We start from the raw sequence: 27,313 nt of genomic DNA on the forward strand, positions 1-27,313 counted from the left end.
TCTGGTTAAAAAAAAAAAAATAAAATTCGCTAATTTTCAGTCACTTCTTATACTTTTAAGGCAAATGTGACTTCTTTTGCAGTAAATATTTGCTGCTAATCCTGTTCTGTTCATTAGAAGCAATTTTGGGAAAAAAAATCTGTATTGCAAGATTAATGTCCTGTATGATGAGTTGCAATTTAAAGTGCTGTGTGAGAGGAATAAAAAATAAATTGCTTCATCTCTTTCCAATTTGGAAAACAATATCATTGTGTTAGATATATTGAAGAAATAAAATGTAACCCTTCTTAAAATAAGCAAAAAATACTACATATTGACATTCCCAGCATTGCTATTTGAAGCAGTAAGATGTGCAGTCCTAGTTTTGAGACAGCAAGCTTGTCTTGCTGTGTTCAATCTGCGCTTTTACAGAAGTAAGTAACATTTATATTATCGTGTCATTTATTAATTCCTGTTAGGTTTTAGTTGTCTGTTTTCTGTTTCGTTTGTTGTTTTTTGTTTTTTTTTTTTTTGGTTTCTTGAATTGTGTAAGTGACAAATAAGGCTCCCCTAGGTTTGAACCTCCTCAAGGCTTGTGTGTTTTGCTTACTTCAGTAAAATGATGCCAATCCTGCTGGTGTTTGGTAATCCGCAGTAGTACTTTGAGGCTGCAAAGTGTCACATCTTCTCACATTTCATCTGCTTTCATAAAGATCTAATCTGTGAAGGATGTAGGTTTCCTGCCTATGGTTTTGACTTGTCCACGTGGTGTCATTTGATGCTTTAAGCAGATGCTACGATGTTTTCTCTGCACTTTCTTGGGGCTAAATGTTGCAGAGAAGCTGCTAGGCGATAGCAGTGGCAGCTGAAGGAACAGTTCAGGACAGGATCACAAAAGGAAGTGTTGATTAATCACTTCCACAACAGCATCCATCTTACTGTGGTACCATGAGGATCCTCTGCATTTTTGTAGCAATTCACCACAGCAGGTTTTACAGATCCTGAGGGTACCAGCATTACTAACTCCCAGCTACCCCCAGTATGTACCTGCTCCTATGGATCAAGGTTAGTCAACTTTTGTATTGCTTGTTCAATCGAGCACTAGACTGCTACTACTACAGTATATATTCTTTGCAGTTGCTCTTTAACTGTGATTTAAAAAAAATAATAATGTAGCAGTAGAGTCCAACTGTTTATTTGGTCTGTCAGCAAATTTTTAGTCAATTGGAACTATTAATTCATATGGGCTTTACCAAGATGTCAGGATGCATCATGGCATCGTGTCAGATCCTTCATTAAAGATCAAGCAGCATACCTGTCTATATTTTAAAGAAGCTTACTGAACATTGAGATTGGTAATGCAGTATCACAGGAAATCCATCTCTGTTACTGTGGATGGATGGCTGAGCCATCATGGTTATTAGGTTACTTTTTGATAGCAAATATTTGGTGCTGTGTTTTTATACTAACAGGTTACATGTATTTTTGGGGGGGTGGAGGGAGAATGGGTCAGTTTAACATCTTGTTATTTTTAATGTACAATTCTCTAATCAAGTGGTTATTACATTTCTAATCTGAAAGGGTGAAAAGATCTCTTGCTGTTACTGTTAACTTGATCTGCTATGTCATGACGTGCTTCTGTATCCCAAAAATCTTAAATTACTTGATTAATTTTCTAGATGCTGACTGTTATCAGTGATGTGACCGAACACATAGCAAATGTTTTAATTATTGTTTGTTGGAATCTTTCTCCAATTACCACACTGTCAATACAATACTCTTTATGTAGTAGGTCTTGTTCTCCTGGATGCATCTGAATACCTGAGGTTTAAAGTTTCAGACTTTGTAACCAGCTGACAATGAGCGCCTTATATTGTACCCCACTTCAGCACTGGAGCTAATGACTTGTAAATGCTAGGTCAGAGACTCTTCATTAAGAAGAGTGCCTCATAGTCTAAAATGTCTGTTGGGTTTATTGGCTGCACTGGCTTTAAAAAAAAAAAAAAAAGCTTTTTTTCTCCTGTCATTTTAATATCTTGGTGATATTTTACAGGATTTTAGTGGAAGGAATGGAGTATTAGTGTATGTTACGTATTTTTAATAAATAAATCAATGCCACCGAATAAGGTACGTCTTACAGGCAGCTTGAGAAAGGATTTTGAAATTGAGTAGGAGTATTAGTATTGAATATTAGGACTTCTGTAATTCAGTAAACTGAAAAACATGAGATTTTTTTTTTTTGTCAGAAGCATCCGAAAAATATAGACTGCTTTTTCAGACTTAACCTTTTGCCGCGGCCTGCCTTTACATGGTTAATGAACTGAAGTAACAGAACTTCAACACTTTGTTCTCATGTGAAAGTGTAAGCCTTAAATGGTCCGGCACGCTGTTAACATTTAACCATTTTATATGTTCTATAGGCAGTTGAAAAGGACAATAGTGGACTGGGTGGTAGTGCAGAAAAAATACCCACTTTTAAATTTCAGAATTAATAAAATACATCTGGATTGTATGCTGCAGATCCTCCCAGCTGTCCCATTCACTTTATGGCCCATGATTATTACTTTTCTGTATTGCTATAATAATCATGCAATACCAGCAATATGCAAATGTTTGATTAATATATTTTAAAGGGAGTGCTGTTTTGAAAGTAAATCTTTTGTAAAAGAATTGTATCAACAAGTTAGTAAATGTGTTTTCTTTACTTGTGTTTGTCCTTGGCTGTCTTTTGTCAGCCAATTTCATGGTTTTCTGAAATAATTCATCTCAGACATGATGAAAACACGAACTTTCTTGGAATATACAAAGGTTTTCGTGGTAAAAAGAAGAGCTAGGAATGAATTCTCAGAACTTAGATACTGTCATGTTGCATAGGTTCAGCTGCTGAGCTTCTGAAAGTTAATTTGTAGAAAAATATCATGTGCTTGTTGCTTATGCTGTGTTTGCATCCTGAAGGGATATTGTGGTCAGATGATAAATGTCAAGGGGAGTGTTATAAATGAAGTCTCAACTCAATCTGAATTTAGTAATATTTATAAAAGGCAAGTAAACAGCCCTGGGTGTGCGGGGAGTCTACGCTCCACCAACACACACACACGAACATCAAACATTCTAAATATACGGAGCGTTGCTTTTACATACTAAACCCAAGTATGCCTATGCATATGTACAATCAGAAAAGGTAACAAACAATCCTTTAAGTTTATTACTGTTAATGTCCATGACTGGGGGAGCATAGTGGGCCTGGTTGAAGTGCTCCCATATCTTCCATGACTTATAACAGTCTCCATTTTCCATTCCTTTTCTTGATTACAAACACCGGGGAGTTCCAGGGCTAGTCGTGGGAACAATATGTCTCGCTTTAAGTTACTAAGCAATTCGGTCTTCGGGCCTTATGTATCCTAATCTTCCCAGATTGAAGAAAAGCATATCCGTTTCCTTTTCATGGCCAATAGGCCTGGGTCAAAAGGCACGTCCAGGTCACCAGGGGGCGGAACAGCAAAAGCCTTCAATGGCTGTAGCAGCAGAGGGGCCGATGGCGTAGCAGTCGGATCAGTAAAGGAGTCCGCAGCTCCCTCACTGTCTGGCAAGCCACACGTTTCTGACTGTGGCCCCACATGGCTCTTTAAGGCCTCAGAGACCTAAGGCTCGCCAGGTGCCGAGCAATCCCGCTGCAACCTTGTCGTCTTTAGTTGCAGAGGCCCACACCTTGACCTCAATTTGGTCCCATATTTCAGGCTCATAAACTGTTAATAAGGAGAATAAGCTGTAAGGTTACCAGGACAGTCTTTGTTCCTAAGGACGTATGATTCCCCATAATGTGCAACCGCTTACCAGCAAGGGGCAGTTGTGTGTGCGTGGGTCCGCTTCTCAGCTGGAGCTTCTTTCCAGCTCTGGTGCGCCCATTTCCAGCGACTTTCTGTACGAGCTTCTCTGAGCAGTTTGCTGAGTTTGGCCGAACCCATCTTCATGAGGTGATCAATGTGCCTGTTCCTGTCTTGGTCTCCATTCTGCTAACCGGTCCCTATTCATTCCTTTTTCCTGCTTCTTTATTGATGACGTAACTTCGTTATATCGTGTTGCCTTTTTTTATTATCTTGAGGACAGGCTCCCCTCTTATACCCTTCTCCCCACAGCAGTTCTTTTCAAAATAACTTTGCATATAACAGCAACGGCAAACACCCAGAAACTTCCATGCCTTAACGGCTGGAGAACAAGAAACCTGAGACTGCATGGAGTCTCCTGAATCACCCTTCTTTGCTCCCTCTAAACTCTTTTACATTCCTGATGGCATCATCGTTAAGAGTCTAATGTTATTATCAACGATGGGGCTTGCTGACCCCCATGGCCATACTCCCACATCTCCTCCTTCTTTATTAATATCAACTGTCTTCTCGACATGAATTACCACTCCATATATATAATAACTATTCTGAGGAGGAGGTGTTTTTCATTAATTAAACATTCCTGTCTTGTAGAGAAGAAATTATACCAAAGTTCTTCTATTTCTGAGATGTTTGGGAAGAGAGTTTGCTTCCCATTCGTGTTCTGGGAATTCATGTTCTGTAGCCTGGCAATTGCTGCCTGAGGAATTAAACCTTTAATGGCTCTTGAGATTTATTATAGCTTTACAAACCTGATGTGGTTTGCCGTGGTACAGGTTGCACTCACTGCTTGAAAAAAGAGCAAAATGACCTGGCTGCAAAATCCCACAGTTAGCTCCCCAGCAGCTCAGCAGGACAGTGCCTTAAGAAGCACTTGAGCTTACATTCCCTGAAGTTGTTACTTGAATGCCCATTAGCTTTTATGCCTCGACTATCATCAACTGATTTTTTTTTGTCCTGAGCAAAGATCAGATTTATAGAAGGTCAACTCTAGCTGTAGAATTAGAAACTAGCTGCTACTTTTCTAGCTCAGACTTCTCTAAATTACTATTCATAAGAAACATTTGCTTAATTTTTCTTCAATTTACTATTGTCTGCTGATGGTCAATTGAATTACCCAAGGGCATGAAAGAAAGAATTCTTTATTGGAAAAAATAGAAGCTGTAACCTAAAGTTAGAGGTAACACTTTTTCTCTGTTTGATTTTAGGGATGCAGAGAGGCTTGAAGAGTTTTACACCAAGAACCAACAGCTCAGAGAACAGCAAAAGGCGCTTCATGACACTATCAAGGTTCTAGAAGACAGGTGAACCAGTGTTTTTTAGCTTGGGGATTTGTCGTGTTTTGTTCTTTCAGAATAGCTCCGTATGCTTTGCAGGTTTGAACGTTTGGTTTTTGTAAACCAGTCCTTTTCTAATACACTCCAAATAGTGTGTTTTAAAGAAAAGTGTAGAATTTGAATTCTTCTGACTGAATTATTATTTTACTATTTTCTAAGTGCTTAGCATTTAGTTCAGTAAAGACAAATGGAAGTTAAGCAGATCAACCTGGAAGGCAGACAGACGCATTCTTTTTCATTCAGTTTTTTAGACGTAAATTTGGTATCAGACAAGAAATAATACAAAACCCAAAGGTGAAATACACAACATATTTTGAAACAAATGAAATAATTCACTAAGAAAACTTTCAGTTTTGCGGTCTTATTCCATTTGTCTGTTTTATATTAAATTTAATCATTGGTTCTGTCTCTTGCCACTGACTCAGCCATTCTGATCACCTTTTGACCTGTTCTCCCTTTCCCTTATCTGCTTCTGTTTAATCTGGTATAGCAAACCAAAACCAATTGACACGAAATCACAGTGCATTTTTTCATCTTTTAAAAAAATGATAGTTGTTTTCGAATGTTTGTTAAATTTGCCTTTGTTAGGCTCTTAGAAGCTTTCTGGGAACTGGAGACCATTACAAATGAAATTATTTTCTCACGTTCCTGCATTACCACAAACATCAGAGCTGTGATACTCAAAACTTGCTTTTAGCTCTGATTGTCTGTAAAAGGCAGTAGGCATAAACTTGTAGCCGGGCAGGTAATAAGCTTTCACAGTGAACAGGTAGAGACATTTGCACGGTGGATGGAACTTTCTAATCCCTTAGCAGAGGAAATACATACTGGAAAACAAAAAAATTGTATTTAAAATTGTTTAATTCAGGGAGATGATGATAGTGTGTTTATTATGCAATCAGAAAAGCTAACATGAAGAGGCTTCTCAGTATTTTACCTTTTCCCAAATTCCACAATATTAAAATACTCATAAACCAAGATGGCTTTTATTTCCAATATAAAACTGCATAATTGGAAATTTAGCTATTTCTTGTTTCATGTGCTAACAGCAGCAAAGCAGAACTCTTAACCAACTGGTATCTTGCCTTAGAAGGCAGATAATCTGGCTTTCACTTTGACAATACTACTACTTCTTGCTGTGTACCACAAATAAATACCGTTTAGTTAACATCTGTAAACTGAACACAGGTTTCACAGCATGAATGAATATGTCAAGTAAGATGTACTGATTATTACGAATCCTTTTCTGACCACAGATGAGCCTTAAACAACTGATCTAGACTAGCAGAGACAGTGGAGGCAATGTCTCAATGAAGCCTTTTGGATCCAGTTCGAAGTATTGGTGTCTAGATAAAGGTCACGTTTACTTGGCATTTTTTACAGACTGAACTGTGAATTTGTCCTTTTTATTTAATTTCTTTGCTTAACGGCATTGATATATTCTTCTTGTGCATAATTCTTAGGCAAAAGAGTAATCAGGGTTACTAAAGCAATTGCTTATTTGTATTTGCTTGAAATAACTTTTCCTATAATGAATGTTAATTTATATCTGACCGAATTTGTATTAGCCTACCTGACGGTCTTTCAGCAGCAAGCTGCAGGATGCTCCACTCCATGAAAGTACCACAAACGTGTTGTTTTAGAAGTAACTGGTACCTACAGCCATTTATGCAAATGAGAGTGTGTGTAGATACAGCTGTGTCCCCACATAAATCTGCAGTACTTACAACGAAGTGGTGTTCTGCGGAGTTGTCAGAAACTTTCTAGTTTTCACTGTTTAAAAGGCCAGTTAAGCGTGGATATCTGTTTTGCACATGGCAGTATTTTCATAAAGCTTTTTTTCCCTCTTAATTTTATTGTAGGTTAAGAGCAGGATTATGTGATCGTTGTGCTGTAACTGAAGAACATATGAGAAAGAAACAGCAAGAGTTTGAAAATATCCGGCAGCAGAATCTTAAACTCATCACTGAGCTTAGTAAGTTTTGTCCACAAGGCTGAAGACAAAACAGTATGTTTTGTGAACGCATCCTTCATGAATTCCTGTAACTTGATAGAATTTATACATGGTATGTTTTTCTAAGACCAAGAAGTTCAGTCAGGGGGTACTTAATTCTACAGTTTGAAAATAATTTAACACAGATCAATTGCTAGTCATTTGAACCACCTTCTTAGATTGAAGTGCTAATACTGAAAATAATATTGACGTGGAAAATCTTACACTGTAAGGTAGTTACTGGAGTTAAAATGTGGCTGCTTCTGTTTATTCCTAGAGTCAAGACACAAAATGACTGATAGCTAGGTTTCCTAAGGAAACCCTGGCTTCAGAAGTAATTGGTGATGACAAAATAGCAAATTCAAACAAAAGTTACCTGCGTCAAGCTTGTGTCCTGTGGCAATTTTTGTCTACAGAGCTGAATGAACAATTCATTCATCTTTACAACATTTGCATGCACGTGGGCAAAATTAATTAATGATTGTGTGGAACTAATGTTGGGATCTAGTAGCTGTGACGCCTTTGCCACTGTTATCAATCATTTTATAACATTTTTAGTCATGAACTTGAAAACTCAGTTTGGTAAGCCGCAGAAGATATGCGCTATTAGGGTTTTAAAACTGATTCTATTTCCTTAGAAAACCTGAGAAAATGTGATCTGATACGATGTCACCATGTGTGAATTGATTTTTTTATACATTAATTGCAGTGAATGAAAAGAACAACTTGCAGGATGAAAATAAGAAGATAGCTGAACAGTTCCAGCAGTTGCAGAAGGAATTGGAGTAAGTATTGAGAATTGTTTTATTTTGTTTTTAATCTTGCTAGTAATGTCTGGGGATATAAATAGTAGCTTTTAAGTCTTTAAAAACTTCATTTTGCTCTTTTCTAATTGACTGGGAAAAGATAGCTTAATGCCACTTGATATTAACAATGTAAAACCAGCATCTTTGTGTTGCAGAATTGTTTGCTTTTTAACTGCATAAATGCAAAGAGGTGTTTTCTGTAAATGGAAAGAGGTGGATAAATCTGTTGTACAAATTCTGTTTGACTTAATTTCTCAAAATGATTCTGCTTGTTTGCAGTGCATAGGAAAACCTTACCTCTCGTTCTTTTATTTTTTTTGTAGACCCTTTAACAGTTTCCTCTTAGGGTGCAGCTTTAGAAAAATAGTTTCTCTAGTAATCAAAGTCCCAGGATCTTTCAATAAATTTTTGAAATTAACTTCTAATAATTTTACAATTTTAAAAAGAAAAAAAAAAAAAAACTTTGAAAGAAAGTCATAAAAATAGCAAGCTACAAATAATTGACTGTCAGATTGTACTCTGGTATGCTACCAAGAATGTACTATATAATGTAGATAGTAAGCAAGTACTGTACACTCTGTAAGGCAGAGTTGTTTTCTTTTCTTGTTTATCTGTGGTCTGATGTGAAATTTATTTCAATTTTGACTATTTGTAAAGAAGTCAAATATGCAGGCAGTGGGAGTGGGATGGGATGTATGGGCTTGATATGTAAGTTTTTTTCGGCCTATAATTTCTTCTTATGTTCATTAGAAAGTAAGTTGTTTTACTGAGACAACAAGGTCCTCTTCAAGACCAAGTAGTAACAAATTTCTACATGCTTTCACTTTATAATTCCTTTTCAATAATGGGTCTGCTAAGTAGCTTAAAAGCAGTTAGGAACAGGCATTAAAAATATTAATTGATGCCAAACAGATCCATCCAAGTTTATTAGTTTGATCCCTAGTCTTACAATTTAACTTCCAGTAAAAATCTCTGGCCACTGTAGGAAAGCTGAGAATGATCAACATAACACCAAATTATTTGGTCAGCATGTTCAGTGGATATCTAAATGAGTACAGAGTTGTGTGGATTCATTGATTTAACAAGGATGGTTCCGCTGTTTATAATAGAGCCACCACATTTGGTTGTGGCCTGTTGATTTAAGTTGTTCAGTCTAAATAAAGCAAGATAACACCATCAAATAGGTGTGAGGTAGAAGGTTTTTTCTAGTGTGTGACACAAAATAAGGATTTTGCAATCCTGTGTGTTCCTTTCCCAAGGCTTAATATTTTAAAATAAAATCTAAGAAACCTGTATAAAAAGTGAACTTTCAGAAGAATTGCATTATCTGCTCCTTTATCAGATTAGAATTTCATTATCTATGTATGGAAAGAGCAAGAAGACTTCTACAAAAACGTTTTCTGTAATCTCAAATAAATGCTTCCATAATTCAGAAATGATTTAATGCATATTTATGATGTATATATGGCAAGTTCTTTTTTTTTTTTTTTTTTTTTTTTTTCTGGTGGCATTTAAGAACTATCTCGTCTTACATGGAAAAATTTTAGGCAGGCTAATATGTCATACCAGGCTGTGCCAGTAAATTTAAAGAGAACTCTGTCAGCTAACTTAAATTTGTGATGTAACTGGATTAATTCACTGTTTTTCTGCATGTTTTGATCTGTTCCTGAAGATATTTTCAATAGATGGCACAGCTTCCAGTTATGGTGTTTTCTGTGTAAATGCGCTAGAAAAGAGGAATTACAAAATTGCACAATGGAATACATCAAAGTGTCAGAGAAGCAAATAAATGCATCAATGTTTGTTTGACTAACATTCACAGTTAGTCTCAGTAAAAGGCTGAACTTTGTAAGAATTCTGCTTGTCTCAAGCCAGATACCTTTTGACAGTTAACCATGACATGATTAATTTATTTTATGTAAGATACCATGGTTCATTTCAATGCAAACAGAAATATCCATATTGCCTCCTCTTCCCTTAGATGAAAACCTTCCATCCTTCTCTTAATTTCCTAACTATAATCTTTGGCCCATGTTTTCTCTTGAGAGTCATTGGGAAAAGTGCTGCCAAAGATGACCAAGCAGGCAGAGTCGGATTTCCTCATGCTTCTCTTTGCTGCCTCTTCCATTCTCCACTACCACCACCATATGGCAGGGAGTGATGCCCTCATTAAATACTGAACAAACTCTATTTATAAAGTTTATATAAAAACTGAAATTATCTTTCTTGCTTTCTTGCTATGTGTAGATAGAGTTTTTGGAAAGAGAATACACGGTTAAGCTAATTTTTCTATACTGAGTCTGCAACATAGTGTCAACTGTGAAGAGCTAGGGTTGCAGGCCGTTCTTGGTTTTGATGGAGCAATTTTGGATTTGTTGTTAAAAGTTCTCTTTTAGTATTACTTCTTATGCACAGATGTTATTGGGATGGCTGTATCTTCTAAATTGTGCTTTCTTAAATGAAATGCTTGTCCTGCTTGCTAAAGCTCTTAATTTTTCTGACTTGGGTTTTGTTTGACCTCCTACTTTGGACTCCAGGGAGCAAAAACAGCAAGCGTTGGAATTAGAAGAAGGAGTCATTCCAGATTCTCCAGTTCTGACTTCTTCATTTTCTATGGTTAATCGTATGAGAAGGAAAAAAGAGAACAGGCATATCCGATACACAGAACATACGCATCCAGATTTGGAACTTAAGGAGAGCAACAGTGGTAAGAGAGTATTACTGGGTTTTTAGTACATTTTATTGCTTAAAAATTTACTTTTAAGGAAAAAAGACACCGACACTTGATTGCAAAGGGTAAAAACATTTTTTTAAAAAAAGTCTCAGTAATTCTTTTGCATGTCTTTTGGTTTGTTTTTTTTTTTCCCATTTATGCAGTAATATGAGACAATGGAGGAACGGCTTTAGCAGCATCTGTTTTATCACCAGTATGCTCAGAGCTTGTCTTAACCTCTTATTATTCTACATCCTCATGTAAATACAACAGAGTTTTTTAAGCCCATAATGCTTATTTAACTCCAAACTGACCCAAAAATCTCTTAGGGTTTGATTTGTGTGTACAAAGCTACATCACCACCTAGTGGAGAGTGAAATAAATGTTTTGGCACATTCAGCAATTATCCTGCAATTAAATATTACTGAAACTGACAGATATTTAATTCTAGTAGCTACGTGATCTTTCTTTTTCTAGTACTGATACACTGTTTGCATTTGTTTTGTGTCTAAGTCCAGAAGTATTGTGCACATTTAATTTCTGGACTTGCTTCTCTAATGTCATAGAAGTAGCTTTAATGTGTTTTAACCATAAGAAGTATTTTAATGAATGGCTTGTATTGTAATGATACACAGGAAATACAATAAACAATCCATGTGCTTTTAATGTATTAATTTATCTTCTGAAATAATAATAATAATAAAGTATTTTTTAAAATATGTGATTAGATCTAAATATAAGCCTTGACTAAAAGCTTCACAAGAATAGAAGTAGTACAACTATGGGGTAGAAAGGGTGGATTGGTTATTAGTGCCTTTTATTTTAGGGATCTAAGTTTGGTGCTGTGAAGTTTACCCTTTCTAAACATACCTACTTCTGTACTTTCTGAATAAAAAACAAAACACACACACACACACACACACACACAAACTAACACTAACAACACTTGAGGTACTAAATTAAAACGTGTGTGAAATGGTGTAAGTACCTTTCTCAGTTAATGAATAGCTAAGGAAAACTATTGGTGTCCGGATGGAAAGGACGACATGGCAAAAACAAGATTGTTCATGATTCAAATCTCATGTTTTTCACTTTTTCATTACCGCACCTGATGAAAAAATTTATTGTCTTGGACAATTTACTCTTCAGTAGTTTGATGCTGTGTTAACAGGTGAACTATAGATCAAATACCTAGTGCTTATGCAGCTTGTGTAGACAGTGATGTAATTATGTCAGCATTGTTATAGCTGACTGACTGGGGACACATCTGTGAGACAGTTTTAATATGAAATATTTGTGTCGCTATGACAAATGGGTCACCTTAAAATGAAAATAAGCAGATGTGCTTAGATGAATGGACCTACTTACATACCAAAATTCATTTTTAAGTGCTGTTAAGATCAGGATCATGGTCTGTGTGTACGCACAACTGTCAGAACAGAATATCGAATTTCACCGTGTGATAATGTTTATACAACTTTTCCTAGAGTTTGGAAAAATTCCTCTCTATTCCACACAAGTGAACAGTCACCATGGAGAAGAGATACTAGTGGCAGACACCTGTGATCCACAACTGTCCCCTATACCAAGTAAGTATATTAACAGATCTTGTACTAATTCTATTCAAAATGAGGAGAAAATATTGTAAAACTGAGGGGTCGTCAACAGCTGAGATTAAAAGGAAGTTATGTTTAATCACAACTGCTTCTGAGATGCCTATCCTGTCTCTATGCCACTAGATATGTGATCTGGTGGCATCGCGCTAGGGCTTAGAGTCAAGAAATAAAAAGAAGCTCAGTGTGGCTCTTCCTGCTGATTTCTTTTGTTTTGGTCAACTCATCCAATTGTCTTATATTGGATTTTTCAACAATAAGATTAAAATACTCTGAGAATTGCACTTAGTCTGAAGCAAGTGTATAAAATTTGGAAGTGATTCTGTTAATTTCTCCCTTTTCTATAATTGTAAATTGGTATAAGTGTTTAATATAGTCTTTAATAAAGTCTTTCTATATCCCTGATCTTATTTTATTTTTTTCCTGTGAAGTATTTAACTATAGATGACAGAGAGAGTCAGTGTTTTGGAATTGCTCATGTAGGTCAGGGTTGTCATACTCTAATTGCTGTAATTTCATATTGTATTATTACTTCACCCCAGTTAAGTAAACTGAATAATGTTAAACCCCTGAAAGAATGGAAATTCATCTCTTTTGTGTTTTTATTAAGAAAATAAGAATAATAATAAGTGTCACCTTGGAAATACACTGCACAGTCATTTTACTATAAATATTCAGTTTTAGTATTCTACATGCTGCTCTCATACTGCTCCTGCCCTGGACTGTGAATTTGAAATGTAACCTCTACATAAAATTGTCTTTTGTATTTTAATTTTGGGGTACCACACCCAAATAGGAAGTACATTTCTCCTTAAAAATGCAGCAGTTTGCCCTCGGCATAAATTCTATTTTTTACCCCTCTGCTCCACTCACCGCATCCAGGTACGATTTTATCTAATACAGGTCAAACTATTTCCATAATGATCAGATTTTAATTTGTGATCTTTTTAGTTCTGAGTTTATACCGCCTGTGTAAGTGGAATAAGATCGTATAACTTGTATTTAACTCATTACATGAGCTTCTCTCTACTTATAAAGGTAAATCAAGGATGGGAGGCTATCCTGTTCCAAAGCCATCTTTTAACTTGGCTGCAGTTGTTGCAGAAACAATTGGACTTGCTGTTCAGGATGAATCTGTAAGTAATATTCCCAAATTTCTCATGTAATCAACTTCTATTGCCAGTTGTTTGAAAACACTTTGTTTTCTCTTTTGCATTAAAATTCTGCAAAAAGTATTCAAAGTTTCCAGTAAGTTCACTCTAGTTTGCTTTTGCTTACTTAAGAATTTCTGTAGCAAGAGCAGATGTAACTGCGCTCACCTGTCTGGCAGCTAGGGAAATGGGAGGCTCATGGTTCCTGCCATGTACACATCTTTTAAATTTGACAAGGACGGTGGAGTAAATCCTTGGGTCTGCCAGGCTCAGTGCAGCAATGAAGTCTAACACACTAAAAAAGTTTACTTGGTGATGAGGCTGGTGACTTGGGTGAGATTGTTTAATAATTTTTGCTTGGTAAGTACAGTGAAGATGATGGTATACAGACAATTTTTTTCTTAGACAAAATGTCTTTGTGTGCACATTTGCATAAGTGAACTTTTGAATTTCCAGAAAACTTTCACCAGTGGCTTTTAAAGAAATTTTATCTTTTCATTTGTTAATTTTTCAAAGTTTCAAATAGTTCTGTTTGAATGGGACTTAGGGATATTTATGTACAAACCTAGCATACCTGTAAATTCTAACTCAAATAACTTCTCACGCTTCTGTTCTTTGTTTTTCTTCACCACTCACAAGGAGTCCCAGTCTGTACTGAATTCTCCCCGCACTAGTACTGTTGTGAACCAAGCTCCAGAGAGCATGCAGTCTGAAGACTCAAGACAACATCCAGCTTCTGAATCAAGAAATGATGACAACAGTTTAGGGTGTGTTTCCACTCATTAATAATATTGTTCTAAACAGCAGTTTGCTTTCAAGCTACAGACACAGAACTAAGTATTTTCATATTATATGGGTTTCTTTCAAGTAAATAAGTTGTAATTTGGAACTGATAAAATACAAAACTGTGGACTTTGCTCTCAAACTTCTGATACAGGCTTTCTATGTACGCAGTCGCTCCCTGAATTATTTCTTTTGTTTTATTGTTCACAAGTAAAAAAAGTATTTAAAAAAAATACCTTGCAGATTTTTCCTTCACTTGCAGAAGCTTTGAGAATCTGTTGTCATGGTTATAAGATCTGTACAAGAGCCTAGATAGACTGCTTTCACAGCCATTCCCACTTTCCTCCATTTCACTGCATTGGAAGGTAGGCAGCCTTTTGACAGGAGAGATTCCTGGGTAGACTTAATTCTGTCCTTGGTTCTCAGCTGAATGTGGAATAGAATTTCTCACTGTGCTAAAATGAAGGACGAGGTCTGTTTTTACTTGCCTTTTACATCATTAAGTGCAACAATATTTACTTCCTAGACCAAAAATTTCCCTTTTTCTTTTTCCTTCTGTTTTCAGTTAATGCTAGTTACTAATTTCAGTTAATACTCTTAACAGCTTTAGTGCAGAACATTGATAGGAAATGTATAGTTTTTTTATGTCCCTCTTTCTTCCCCCAACCCCCTGCATACACCAGAAAATTATTTAATGTCTCACTGTATTCAGTTTTTTAGATGCATCTCAGAATACTCCACCACATGTTGACTGGGATTCTCAGGTAGCTTCTCCTGTTTTTGGAGCTTCTAGCAACATGAAGAACAACTCAAGTACATGTCATACCCCTTGTATTTTAGATTCAGGATTGAAGCCTAATGTCAAAACCAACCTCTTCAACAATCCTTCCAGTTCTAGATCTCATAAAAGCAGATCAAAATCTGAAGATGTTGCTTTTGTTGCGCCACTGAATCTTGGAACTGAAATCAGCTCAGTTATCAGCCAGGCCTCTATCAACAGGCAAATGGTTGTGAAAAAGAATACTAATGAGGCTGTAACTTGTGCTGGAAACACTTGTGCAGTTAAAAATGAGGTGATCAAGAGTGATTTCCTTCTCATACACCAGAAGCAGCAAGAAGGCAGGTGTGCTAAGAGAAAGAAAGTTGAAGACGAGCATGCATTTAGCTGTGAAAAAACATCTTTCAACAAAGAGAACTCTGTACCCTTTCAATCAGATATTCAGCATGTTAATGGGGAACACACGGTTGATAAGCCCTTGGATCTGTCTGATCGCTTCTCTGCAGTTCGTTGTCAAGAGAAAAAACAAGGGAGTGAAGAGACCTGTAAAAACAGACTGAAACAGGTGACTCTGCATGATGTTTTTTCACAGCTAAGGAAGCCCCTTCCTGAGGGTCCACCCTCTGTTCAGAATGCCAACAATGAGAGCTCTTCGTTTGGCAGAGACTTACGAGAGGAACCCTACGTACAAGAGGCAATGCTGGGAAAAACATTTCCAGATAAGAAAAACCAGATCCAAATGAAAGAAGAAATCCCTCCCTTCAAAATTGCACCGCTGCCGAGTACTGTAGACACAGAGCAACTTTTTGATGATGTAAAGGTATATTTTTCTGACGTTTTTTTCCTTCTCCTTTGAAATGGTGTTTTTAAGTTTTGGGAAACAGTGAAATTGCAATATGTTGTTAGGTTCCCAGTGGCCATGTACCAAACAGAAAGAAAGCAAGAACAGGACATGGAGAGTCTGAACCAGCATCTGTGCTTCAACCAAACCCTTGTAGACTATCAAAAAACAAAGCACTGCAAAACGAACAAGGTAACTTAATGAAAATGTTCCTTTTATTCCCTAACCTCGCCAACCTATGCTGTGGCTGAATACAGTTCTTTGTATCTTCTTTCCTCCCACGTTAATAACTTCCTCAGTTCAGTCTCATTCTATTCAGCACTTCTCAAGCACCTTCAGCATTTCAACCTGTATCATAATTTCCTGTACTTCATAAAGTTTTTCTTCTTCCTCCCCTGCATAATGAATATATCATAGGGATTCAGCTGTAAACTCAACAAGTTAGGAAACCTTTTTTTCCTCAGTTATTTAGTGTTGTTATTGCTGCACACAGTGTCTTACTGAAGCATGTCAATAACATACTGAAATTAAATCTCAGGAAGTTTGAGTTTAAACTGCCTACATCAAATGTTTGAAAACTGTTCTTAAGTATAATAATGAGCCACCATGTCTTTCAAGATTCCCAATGACCTATTAGTGCCTTTAGTGATGAACAGATTTCTGACAGATACTTGCTTTAGAAGTTATGTTCTTTCCCTTAAGTGATCCCAGTCCTAAAATTTGTATTTTTATAACTGGGATTGTCTCAGTACTCCTTAGCTAAAATGTTATGCTGCATATTTTATGTAGAAATACTTGCATTATAAGCTTAAAAATCTTTAAGCAGTTGGTATTGTCATGTTTCTTGTAATCTAGACCTCTGGTTCACAAATCAGGAGGAGCCAGCTCTGGAACCATTGTTCCAGACACTTCTCTACACTTGTGGTCTAAGACTTAATTTCCGTGGTCTTACTGATCTAATGTTCTCTATCCAATTTTAATATCACTTGATTTGCACAGTACAGAGATTTTACCTGCAAGAGTATTTGTTAAATATTACATACAACATACAAACACAAAGGTATGGTGTCCTCCCTCAATATGACAAAAAACTTAAGATCTATTTCTGAATCTTCAGATAAAATTATTTATACCAAATGAGTATGTTTATTATTTGAGAAAAATCGGTCCCTAAAACCAAAGATGAATCGATGAAGATAAAGCCAACTTGTGTTTTAGACACTATCAGACGCTGTTTCCAGAGTTTAATTCTAATAATTTGTCTTTTTTGTCATATTCTGTGTCCAGACCTGAAAGATAAAACTTCCTTAGAAAACCTTCAGTGGAGCATAGACCCGGGAGCTGACCTTTCGCAGTACAAAATGGACGTTACTGTGATTGATACAAAGGTAAACTATCTCTTGCACCAAGTCAGCATGTTCCATAATATTGGAAAAAAAAGCCTCTAGAAGTAATGATGACACAAAACAGGGAAGAGTAGCTGATGCTGTGGGGCCATTCAGAGGGACCTGAAGAGTTGTGCAGTGAGGAACCCCATGAAGTTCAACAAAGGCAAGTGCAGGGCCCTGCACCTAGGGAGGAATTACCCCCTGTCCTGTACAGGCTTGAGGCTGACCTGCTGGAAGGCATCTCTGCAGATGGGTCCCTTCCAACCTCAGCCATTCTGGGATTCTGTAATATCATGAGCTTTATTCTGGGTAGTCCAAAACCACTTGCTAACAAAAATCCTTTGCTCCTTTGAGATTTGTTTGCACTCCTAAAACGTTTGTTTATGCATAGTACAGTATAGTTATCCTAAAACATTTCAGCCGTCTTGTACTTGATAAACTTTGCCATGTGGTATTCAGTACGAAATTGATTGTCTGAAGAGTATTTAGGTGTTTATGTTAAGACAAAAAATATTCTAAATCTCATAATTTTTCCATTGAAAGCATTCCTGGTGACATGTCTTCAAGCTAATGGAAGATGTACAGATCACGACTACTATCCTTCTTTGATTTGGGGGCACGTTGGTTATTAGAATTAATGGGTTCACTAAGAATTTTCCTGAACTTTGTTTGCTTTGTCTAGCTTGAGAGCTATCAAAGAGTTTCGAATCGACTATTTTGAAATTTGTCAGTGTTTCGTTGCTACTTATTTTTTTCCTTGTAGAATTTTAACATAAAAACTTTAAGGAATTCATTGTCTATCAAATAATGTTATTCACCCAATGTATACTTCCCATTTCAACTTCAAAACAAGTTATTCTCTTATTATTATTTTACATCTTTATCTTAAATACATTACTGCAGGAAAAAAAATACCACAGTGTCCAAAAGTTTTCAGTAACAGTTATGAAAGGATTTTATATACATAGCAATGATAATGACTGTACCAGTTGCTTCTGAGTCCAATTATCTTGTTTCGTTATTTTTTTATTCAGGATGGTTCTCAGTCAAGAATTGGAGGAGAAGTTGATATGGATTATACGTATGTTAGTGATAGTGTACTAATAAAAATGAAAAATCAAGAGCAAAACCAGGAAAGCAGTCCAAGTAAGACTTTTTTTTCTTCTTTGGTTCACTTCTTGTGAAGCAGTAAAGAATAAAGGATATTTTTCCCCATGTGTGGTTAGATTATAGGAAGTGGTTTACAGTAAAAGACACGTATTTATTTTTCAGTTCACAAAGATAAGTCTGTTTCCTAATAGAATCAATGGTGTCTGTTTGTTTTAACTTACCTTGTGTAAATAAGGTTTGTTCTGAGACAAAGCTAGTACCGTGCTTTTATATTGTTTAAGACGTTAAATACTTTCCATGTTCTGACCTGTAACGAACATGCTTACAACTAAGAGCTTGGAAAGTTTGCCATGGAATCAGATCAGGATTTCTGTGACCAATTTCTAAGACCAGTTTCATTTTTAATAGTATACAAGTGGAACTAGTGCATTTAAAATAAGTCCAGGTGTATTTATATCACATTTAGTATATGGTAAGTTGTGAATCATGGCTGCAGGGCAGTGACTTTCAACAGTGGTTGTGGATTTTTTCATGGCGGGGCCACAGTGTTTTGGATTGTTGTTTTTTGGGGTGGGTTTTCTTTTTTTTTTTTTCTTTGTTTGTTTCTATTTTAAGCCATTGCAGCTTGATCACATTTATGTAGTTTATTTCCTAACTAAAGAAAGTATTTCCTTCTGCTTGGCTTAAGCCGGAATTACAACAACAACAATCTCATCTATGTATTTCTAAGGTTAAAGGTATATGAAAGAGATTCAACAATTAATCAAGGTTTAGAAGTGGAATCAAGATATCTTCATGAAAAAATTTGAGTTTTGTACACATTTAAAAGATTCATGGAAAGGTTGCAGAAAGAATAGATGTATCAGTATTGTTAAGTTAATCATTCCTGGAGTTGGATGCTAATTCTTGATATCCATTCAGTCAAAATATGCGTTCTTAAATTTTTGAGAGACTGATGTGGATGTTCGTTATGTTGTTGTGTTTTTTTTTTTATAATAGGAGGAGAAAAAAAAATGAATGATACCATAACAGAAATGTTTGATCGGACGAATGATGAAGAATATGAATCATGCTTACCAGAAGATGGTCCTTCTGCATGTGATGAAAAAGAAACTCTTCATGAAGAAGAGCAGGATAAAGGAATAACAGTAGCAAGCAAGAAACTAAAGAGTGGGATATAATTTTTTTTGTCTTTGTTAGACTGATCAAACTGCGAGAGTTGATTTGAAGTCAGGCTTTGTTCTGTGGGAACAAATATGCCACTTAAACTCTCAGTTCCTTTTTTGTGAGTTCATGAATTGTAATGGCATGACAAACCAACCTGAAAATTATTTTGTTGGTTGGTTTACGTTGCATGCACACAAATATGGGAGATGTAATGGAAGTTGACATAGAAGCTGTATGGTGAGGTGACTTTTAAAGGAATCACCAGTTTTTGGCTGTAAATTATGATTGTAATTGCTTGCTTCCTTTGTTCCCTTGCCTACACTGAGATTTCTCAATATTCTGTATTTTAAGCAACCTTTCCTTTGCTATTCTGCTCATCTTCTTTGCTTGTCCATTGCTCTTTTCCTTCTCTTCCACTAATGCTTTTTGATCACTGGTTCAATTCTATTATTTCTACTTTTTCTTTGAATCTGCTGCCTCAGAGCAGCGTGCTCATGGCATTTTTATAGTTCTTAATAATTTCCAGCTTATCATTTTGCAGACATTTCTCTAGGCAGTCTGTTAACCTTATGTGATGTGTAATTTTTTTTTTCTTCATATATATTTACAGAACATGAGGATAAACAAGATAAAGCCAAACAGAAAGCTTTTGTGGAGCCATATTTCAAAAGTGATGAAAGGTAATTTGCCTAATAAAAATAGAAATAAAAGTAGGTTGTTTAATGCAGGCGTTTTAAGGCTCTTCATTTCCTCCCTATAGAGAACTTGTTCTTCCATAAAACAAAGCTCTTTGTATGTAGCTTACTAGCAGCTGAAGATGCACAGGTAAAACACAATAAATTAGATAAAAGATGAAGGGGGGGATACGACTGAACACATTGAGAGGCATTTCTATCCTAATTGCTGAAATGAAAGGAATAGTATTTCTGCTTTTTATAACCCTGTTGAATGAAGCATTTTGTACTCCATGCAGTTTCTTACAGGCAAGTAGCCATGCACGACTTTATCATCAAAGAGGCTAGGGGTTGCTTGTACAAATAAAAACTTCCTTATCTCTGGCATTTTCTTCCCCTTCCTCTAGGCAATAAATGAGGAATTGTAAGCAACTGTACCTCGTAGTGCTTCCTCTGTTGCCTTTCTGCCTAATCATCATTGGTAGTCTGAATCCTCATTTCATAATGATATTATGGCCTTCAGTTAAGTAGTTATTGGCTTTGCTTTTTCTTTTTTTTTTTTTAACACCTCAGCATGTTTTCTTTGCAGAGGAAGATTTGTTTAATGTGTTCTGGTTTTGAAAAAGAGCACACTGGCTAAAAAAAAAAAAAGTAAATCTGTTCAGTGCTTGAACCAGACAATATATTCCTCCTTCAGAAATCAGAGTAAGAACTTCTTTGTCCCAGACAAAATACGTATTCTTCTTCAGATGTATTTTTTGAGTAATTTAGATCAAGTTACTTACTTTCATATTATGAAAAGCCATAAAAATCTGAGACACATCTGGGGGTATGTTAAGGATCATAGTATATTTTAAAAACCTTTGGTTTGTTTTCCTTACAAAAATGTTATTAATATATGAAGTGTAGTAAGTTTGTGTTTTGTAGATATTTTGTGATTTTTCTTTTCTTGAAACTATACATTCTTGAAACGATCCATTATTGTACTGTAAAAAAAAAATAAAGGGGGGGGGGAATTCCTCAGACGTACAGAGGAAATGAATGTACAATCTTATGAAAATATTTTTGCTTTTCAGAAAGAATACTATGTTAGATTTTCCTCATATTGAGGTTATTCGTAAGAAAGAAGAAAGAAGAAAACTGCCTGGCCATACTTGTAAGGAATGTGAAATAGTAAGTACTGCTCTGAATTTTGGTCTTCCAGCTCTTCTGCTATCTAAGTTAGGAAGTGCTATTGAAATTATGAGTCTGGTTGTCATTTTTAGTGCATAGGTGAGCAAAAAATTGTCCACCAAAGCTGTTTATCAAGTTGTTTTGTTGTTTTTTTTTTTTAACTGTAGCAACTGCATATAACTTTTTTAATGCCTGTATGAAGCTAGAAACTTCTCACAGTATAGTTCCATACTGTTGAACCAGTTTTTGTTACTAAAAGATACATTAGCTAGTCAAAGAATGATTTTAAGTTTCTGTAGTTCAACAAAATCTACTGAAATTCACAGGTACTGGAATAAGTATGTTCTGTTTCCTGTTATACATGTGTCTTGATTTCTGTTTTGTTCCTTGTTTTCTGAGGGGTCTGTGTTTTCAGATAGTTAAACCAGCATAGGTGCCAATGTAAATATACATACAAATGTTTTAAAAAAAAAAATAATAAATATTTGCCTCTGCAGGGAAAAAGTGTGAGATTTTAGGGTTTTCCATTCGTAAGTTTTCCCTTCCTTTAAAATTACTGAACTGCTTTCAGATACTTTGTATAAAGATAAAATATTGACACAGTTCCATGTATAGTAAGGTTATTTGGTAATGTATTTGGTTACAGTAGACTTTCAGGCTGGAGTTAATTAGGCAATGACGTAATAAGTAAACATGCTGCAAGTGTGACTTATACCCGGAGTCTTTTCATATAATTTCCACACCTGTATGGAACCAACATTTTTCATAGATTCTCCTGCTGTTCACTTTATAGTTGTATTTACTTAGCTGAAGAAATTTATTGGAGTGCATTTTGGACAAAAATACGTTCCTGAAAAATATCTTTGGTAAAACTCTTTGAATAAAAATAAAGTTTTACAGTCGACTTATAAATACCATTTTCAGGAGAAAAAAAAAAAAAGGTGTTTAATTTAGAAAGTTTGAAAGAAAACAGGATTCTGGGATGCTGAAGGGATGGGGAAAAAATAAAAACCCACAAAACAACAATAACAACTTTAGCCTATTTTGGGGGCTTAGAGACACCTGTTAACTGTTTCAATTTCCTGTTTCTGTAAGCTATAGATCAGTCTATCCAGGTCTTGTTACTTCCTGGCATCTTAATTAGAATGGTGACTTTGCAAACAGTAAGAGCTTTGATTTTTACAATATTAGGTTGCTACTTTAAACTTCAGAAAATATTTTTTTAGTCTAGGCCATTCAAGATGCACGTCTTAGAACATGCGTAATGCTTGGCTATATCACTGCTCCATAATAAAACTACCTTGGAATTAAATGCCTGTGAAAAAAAGGAGTGTTAGACGAAGCGTAAATGATGCTTTAAAAGTCTAGGCTTATTAGTGATAAGGTTTTGAGAAGTGTGTGAAGTCTAAGGAAATGTTTAGGGAGTGGGTAAAAATCAGTAAATTGTTTTGGCCCTGTGCTACAAGCAGTGTGAGAGTGGGAGGGATTACCTGTCCTTCTGAGCTGATATGAGAGATTTCACTTCTCTTTGTGCCTTGGCAAAGAGTTACTTAAGTCCTTTAAATCCTCATCACAACACGTGGTGGAAGCATCTCATTCGCTTCGCAGCATAAAACATGTGATACGATGTCTTGCCTTGTTATGATGACTTTGTGATGATATCAGAGAAAAATTGTATGGAGGAGTCGCTGCTTGTAAAAGTGACATTGGTAAGTGTGATTAAGTCTAGCTACACTTTTAAGCAGGAGAATGAGTCAGATGTTTTTATATAAATGTAGATTACACAAATGAGTAAATACCTACTAAACCAGTGACTAGCGTTTGAAGGATTTGCTCTCTTTTTGAGACTGCAAATAAAGGTGGAGCTCTGTAAAGAACTCTTCCATGGTGAAGGTACTGCAGGATGAGACTTCGCACATGTAGAAAAACCTAGCTTAAATGTTCTGTGATGACTGCAGATGCTGTGAATAGTGATCTCAATCTAGAAAACAGCAGACTTTTCTGTAGAGCAGACATATATGTAACTTTCATTCTTTGCCAACCCCAATACAAACTAAAGTAAAAAAAAAAAAAAATTGCTTTCAAATTTATTTTGAATGCACACTTAGCTTGATTGTGTTTTTCTCATTTTCTTTTCCTCAAAAACTCTGCTGTATTTTTCATTGTTCGATCCACAAATATTCCCTTGTAATCATAAACTTTTAACTCCTCCCCTTCCCAATGCAGTACACTGCAGATTTTTAGTAAGCTGTCTTCTAGTAACACGTGGGTTTCCTGATCAGCTTCCTGTACTAATGAGGGCTATTAGAGCAGAATATGTTCTGGTGTCACTCTTCTTGTAGAAGGGCGAGAAATCTGAACGGATACTGGGGGAAAAGCTGCAATTCCCACAGACTATAGAATCCTAAGATGAACCAAGGCTACTTTTCCTGGTTTGTACAGTAGTCACTGGCATTTTCAGACCTGTGGTTGCTCTCTTATCTACATGATCTTCAATATTTACATCTCAGGAATAAAAAGCTCTTCTCCACAAAATAATATTTTTTACTTTACCTGCTATCTGTTAGTAAAGTACACTAATAAATTCCTGTTGTTTTTCCTATTCCAAATAGGTTTTTCTGAAATACTACCAGTAGGTGGAGACAGGAAGTAATCTCTGTTGACAGAAATTCTGTTCCTTTCCTGTTTCCCACTCTAGATCGCTTTCCAGCTGACTGAATGAGGTTTTAATTCTGCATTTTTTGAATCATAACGTTATCACTTTGGTGGAATCGTTTCACCACTTCTATGAGGGCCAGGTTTCTTGTGCAATCCAGACTGAGTGTTGGCTTGCCACTTGAACCAAACAATGCTTTCGGCTTTGAAAATACAACGGTACCCTGTGATATCTAAGTGTCAGGTTGCTCTTTTAGGAGATACTAAACTAAAATCCTAAGCTAAAAAACTGCACCAAAAAAATCTGTTTTTTCAAGATGCTACTTAAGGGAACACACAGCAAAGAAACTTGGAGGGTGGCATATATACTTTTTCCTCTTTTCTGCTGACACAGTTTTTTTTAAAAAAAGAAATGGGGTGTTTGGGGGAGAAGTAGCTAGTCAATTTACTGCATGCTCTAGAGAATGTCCAGGTAGCTTCTGGAGTCCCAGAGGTCCATCACCGTACATTAAACTGGCTCTTTATGCACACCTAACTTGAGGATAATAAAGCAGGAAGCATTTTGATTTGTTATAAGCTCGGTAAGTTTAGATACTGCAAATAATCTTGCAGCGTGAATTTTTAGCATTGTATTTCATTGTTCTGTTTTATTTGAAACTGTAAACTGAAACTTTATTAGAGAATTCCTATCTAATTCAACACCTGTGTCACAGCTCCACAAAATCAGTCAGTCAAACTGTTGACATAAGCAACTATACACACTGCAAAACCTTGTACCTGTGGTATGTTAAATGAAGTTAACAAACATGCCACTGTAAGGTTATGCTTAACCTGAAAATTCTGTAAACTTTTAGGATAATGGCCAGATGTTTGTCATGGGGATAACAAATCTTTACTCTTGGCTATCCTCACCCTTATTTTTAGGTAACTGTGTTGATGAACAATGATTGACCGTGTCATTATGTAAAGCAGTTGCTGTGTATGTATAAATGTGTTAACTTGGATTTTTCTTTTTCTAACCCACAGTATTATGCAGACATTCCAGAAGAAGAGAGAGAGAAGAAACTAGCTGCCTGTTCAAGACACAGATTTCGCTACATTCCTCCAAACACACCTGAAAATTTCTGGGAGGTTGGATTTCCTTCCACCCAAACTTGTGTGGAAAGAGGTTAGTGTGAAAAATGGCTTATAAAGCACTCTTAATGCTGATTTTTTTTTTTTTAAATGGTTTTCTGGATTTGTCTCTAGCTCATACAGCAGCCTTTCTCACCCAGTCTTTCTGAGCTCTGTTTCCTTACCAGCAACCATAATTTTGAAAGAATATTGTCCCTGTTTAGCAGCACCTTTACTACTAGGAAGAAGGGAACATAGAGAAACTTTCTCAGAACCTAGATAGAGAAGGCAGAAATAATTGGAATTGTTATGGAACTTGAACTAAAGCTCTACTTGTCTTTGAAGCAAAGCAAGAACAGGGTCAACATTTTCAGAGGCAAAGGCTGAACTTAGTGAGGAGAGACAGGCAGCACCACTGATCTCCTTCCTCTGTATCTTGACAGCTCCTTAGCACAAAATGAAAACTGAAAAGTTGAGGGTCAGATGTGATTAGATGCATATATCCTGGTTATTAATGAAAATCAAAAGCTGTTTTTTGTGTTTTTTTAACTTTTTTTTTTTTTTAAACTTCTCAAGGGAAATTGTTCTTTCCTAAATATTTTTTTTAAACCCTGGAGTTTGGTATAAAAATTAGTTTTCACTAATGGCTTTAAAACATGGTGAATTTGTACTGTACTATATGTACGTTTCTTCAGAAGTGGTGGAAACCTGAGATACGGAGTCCTGTAGGAACTGTCTGTGAGCTATGTTATTCATACTGGTTGCGAAACATTAATCTTCACTTATCTTCACCCATTCTCTTAACAGTTTCAGGTCAGGTGAAGGAAAATGTTGCCAATGTGAAGGGTTAAGAGTTACCAAATTGGCAGGCCATTAAGTTTCCTTGGGCGTGGTTAGGCTTCAGGAAAGTTTCCCCTCGCCCATAAATCTTTTTCTGGTATCACATATGGGAGAGTGAATCCATCAGTCCAGCAGGAACACTGCTGAATCACCGCTTCCTTTGTGCCTTGTCTCTCTCCTCCCTCTGTGTCCAGCTAGGCAGGGCTTGGCTGTGGCTTGTCCGTTCCTCTTTTGCCTCAGGTAATGAGATAGAATTTTCATTGTAGAGCCTTCTTTGGTTCTCGATCACTGTTTTTTAAGATGAACAAATCGTAGTCCTTCCGATCTTGGTTGCCTTGTACCTGTTGCAGCCAGTGAGGAAGCTGGTCTAAATGCGAAGCCGTGTCCATTTATAACATCAGGCAATCGAGGTACCGTGTTAGGGAAATTGTCTTTTACTACCCATTTGGAATCTGCTTGCATGCTTGTTAAAATGAGCTTCTGAGCAATCTTCTTGTTCTGCTAGGATAAGAGCTGTTTAGTTGTTAATGGTCCTCGACAGCATATTAAAGGCAGACTTTACATCTGCCCTTTCTTCGTAAAAAACATGTTGTACAAGAGTGCAGCGAGGACGCTAGAGAGGCTACCGAACAATTACAGTTGTCACTCAGAAGTAGGGGGGGATGTAGGGTGTTTTTTCTGTGTCTTAGTGGTATCTTGAACCAATTGGATTTTTTAAAATAACTGAGGGTCGTAAAGAAAGTATTTTCCAACTATGAAGTCAGAATCTACTCCTCTCGCTTCAACGGATGCTATTGCTGATAAACAGTAAGGGCTTGACAAAAGCCAGATGCTGTAACTGATCTGCATAAAGTGTCTGCTTACTGTCAGTGTTAGCGAAGTCGAGCATGTTACAGAAATTTCCTATACGCTTCCCTTATCAGAGAGCTGTTCAAAGGGTGTTTGATCTGTAGGTTACTGCTTGGCTTCTTCCAGATTGACAAGTCTAATAAAAAAGAATGCTCTCAAAACAGACACACGTACCCTTCAGACCCACGAAATGCATGTGCCTAAAGTTTCGTCTTTGTGACTAGGGAATACATTTTTAAGTGTTTTTTGTTTGTTTTTGCCAACTGAATTTGCAGTACCAATATACTTGTTACTCTTACATTATATAAAATCTTTTTCAGAAGAAAATTAAAAATGTGGTTTTGCACTTAGATGAACAGTTTATAGCCTCCATTCTTCTCTTCAGTCTTACCTGTTGGTATTGCATTACCGTGCAGCCATCTACCAGGAAGCAGTTGAGTGTTTTCATTAATGATACTGCACCCTG

The 27,313-nt window shown here is 36.3% G+C and overlaps 1 protein-coding gene across 4 annotated transcripts in view; it reads left to right on the forward strand.

Annotated features, from left to right (window-relative positions):
* The window catches only part of RBBP8 (RB binding protein 8, endonuclease), a 40,966-nt gene that overhangs the window by 13,159 nt on the left and 494 nt on the right, over positions 1–27,313 (forward strand). For all 4 annotated transcript variants that reach the window (XM_084509688.1, XM_084509687.1, XM_084509686.1 and 1 more), the window contains 15 exons: positions 5,072–5,167; positions 7,063–7,175; positions 7,903–7,978; positions 10,537–10,706; positions 12,200–12,301; positions 13,364–13,461; positions 14,116–14,243; positions 14,972–15,857; positions 15,944–16,070; positions 17,166–17,266; positions 18,301–18,412; positions 19,376–19,546; positions 20,154–20,223; positions 21,294–21,390; positions 25,072–25,213. In XM_084509688.1, the coding sequence (XP_084365814.1) occupies positions 5,072–5,167; positions 7,063–7,175; positions 7,903–7,978; positions 10,537–10,706; positions 12,200–12,301; positions 13,364–13,461; positions 14,116–14,243; positions 14,972–15,857; positions 15,944–16,070; positions 17,166–17,266; positions 18,301–18,412; positions 19,376–19,546; positions 20,154–20,223; positions 21,294–21,390; positions 25,072–25,213 (2,489 nt within the window). The remainder of the gene's footprint in view (positions 1–5,071; positions 5,168–7,062; positions 7,176–7,902; positions 7,979–10,536; positions 10,707–12,199; positions 12,302–13,363; positions 13,462–14,115; positions 14,244–14,971; positions 15,858–15,943; positions 16,071–17,165; positions 17,267–18,300; positions 18,413–19,375; positions 19,547–20,153; positions 20,224–21,293; positions 21,391–25,071; positions 25,214–27,313) is intronic.

The sequence above is a fragment of the Aythya ferina genome (assembly GCF_964211825.1).
Source record: "Aythya ferina genome assembly, chromosome: 2".
Lineage (NCBI taxonomy): Eukaryota > Metazoa > Chordata > Aves > Anseriformes > Anatidae > Aythya > Aythya ferina.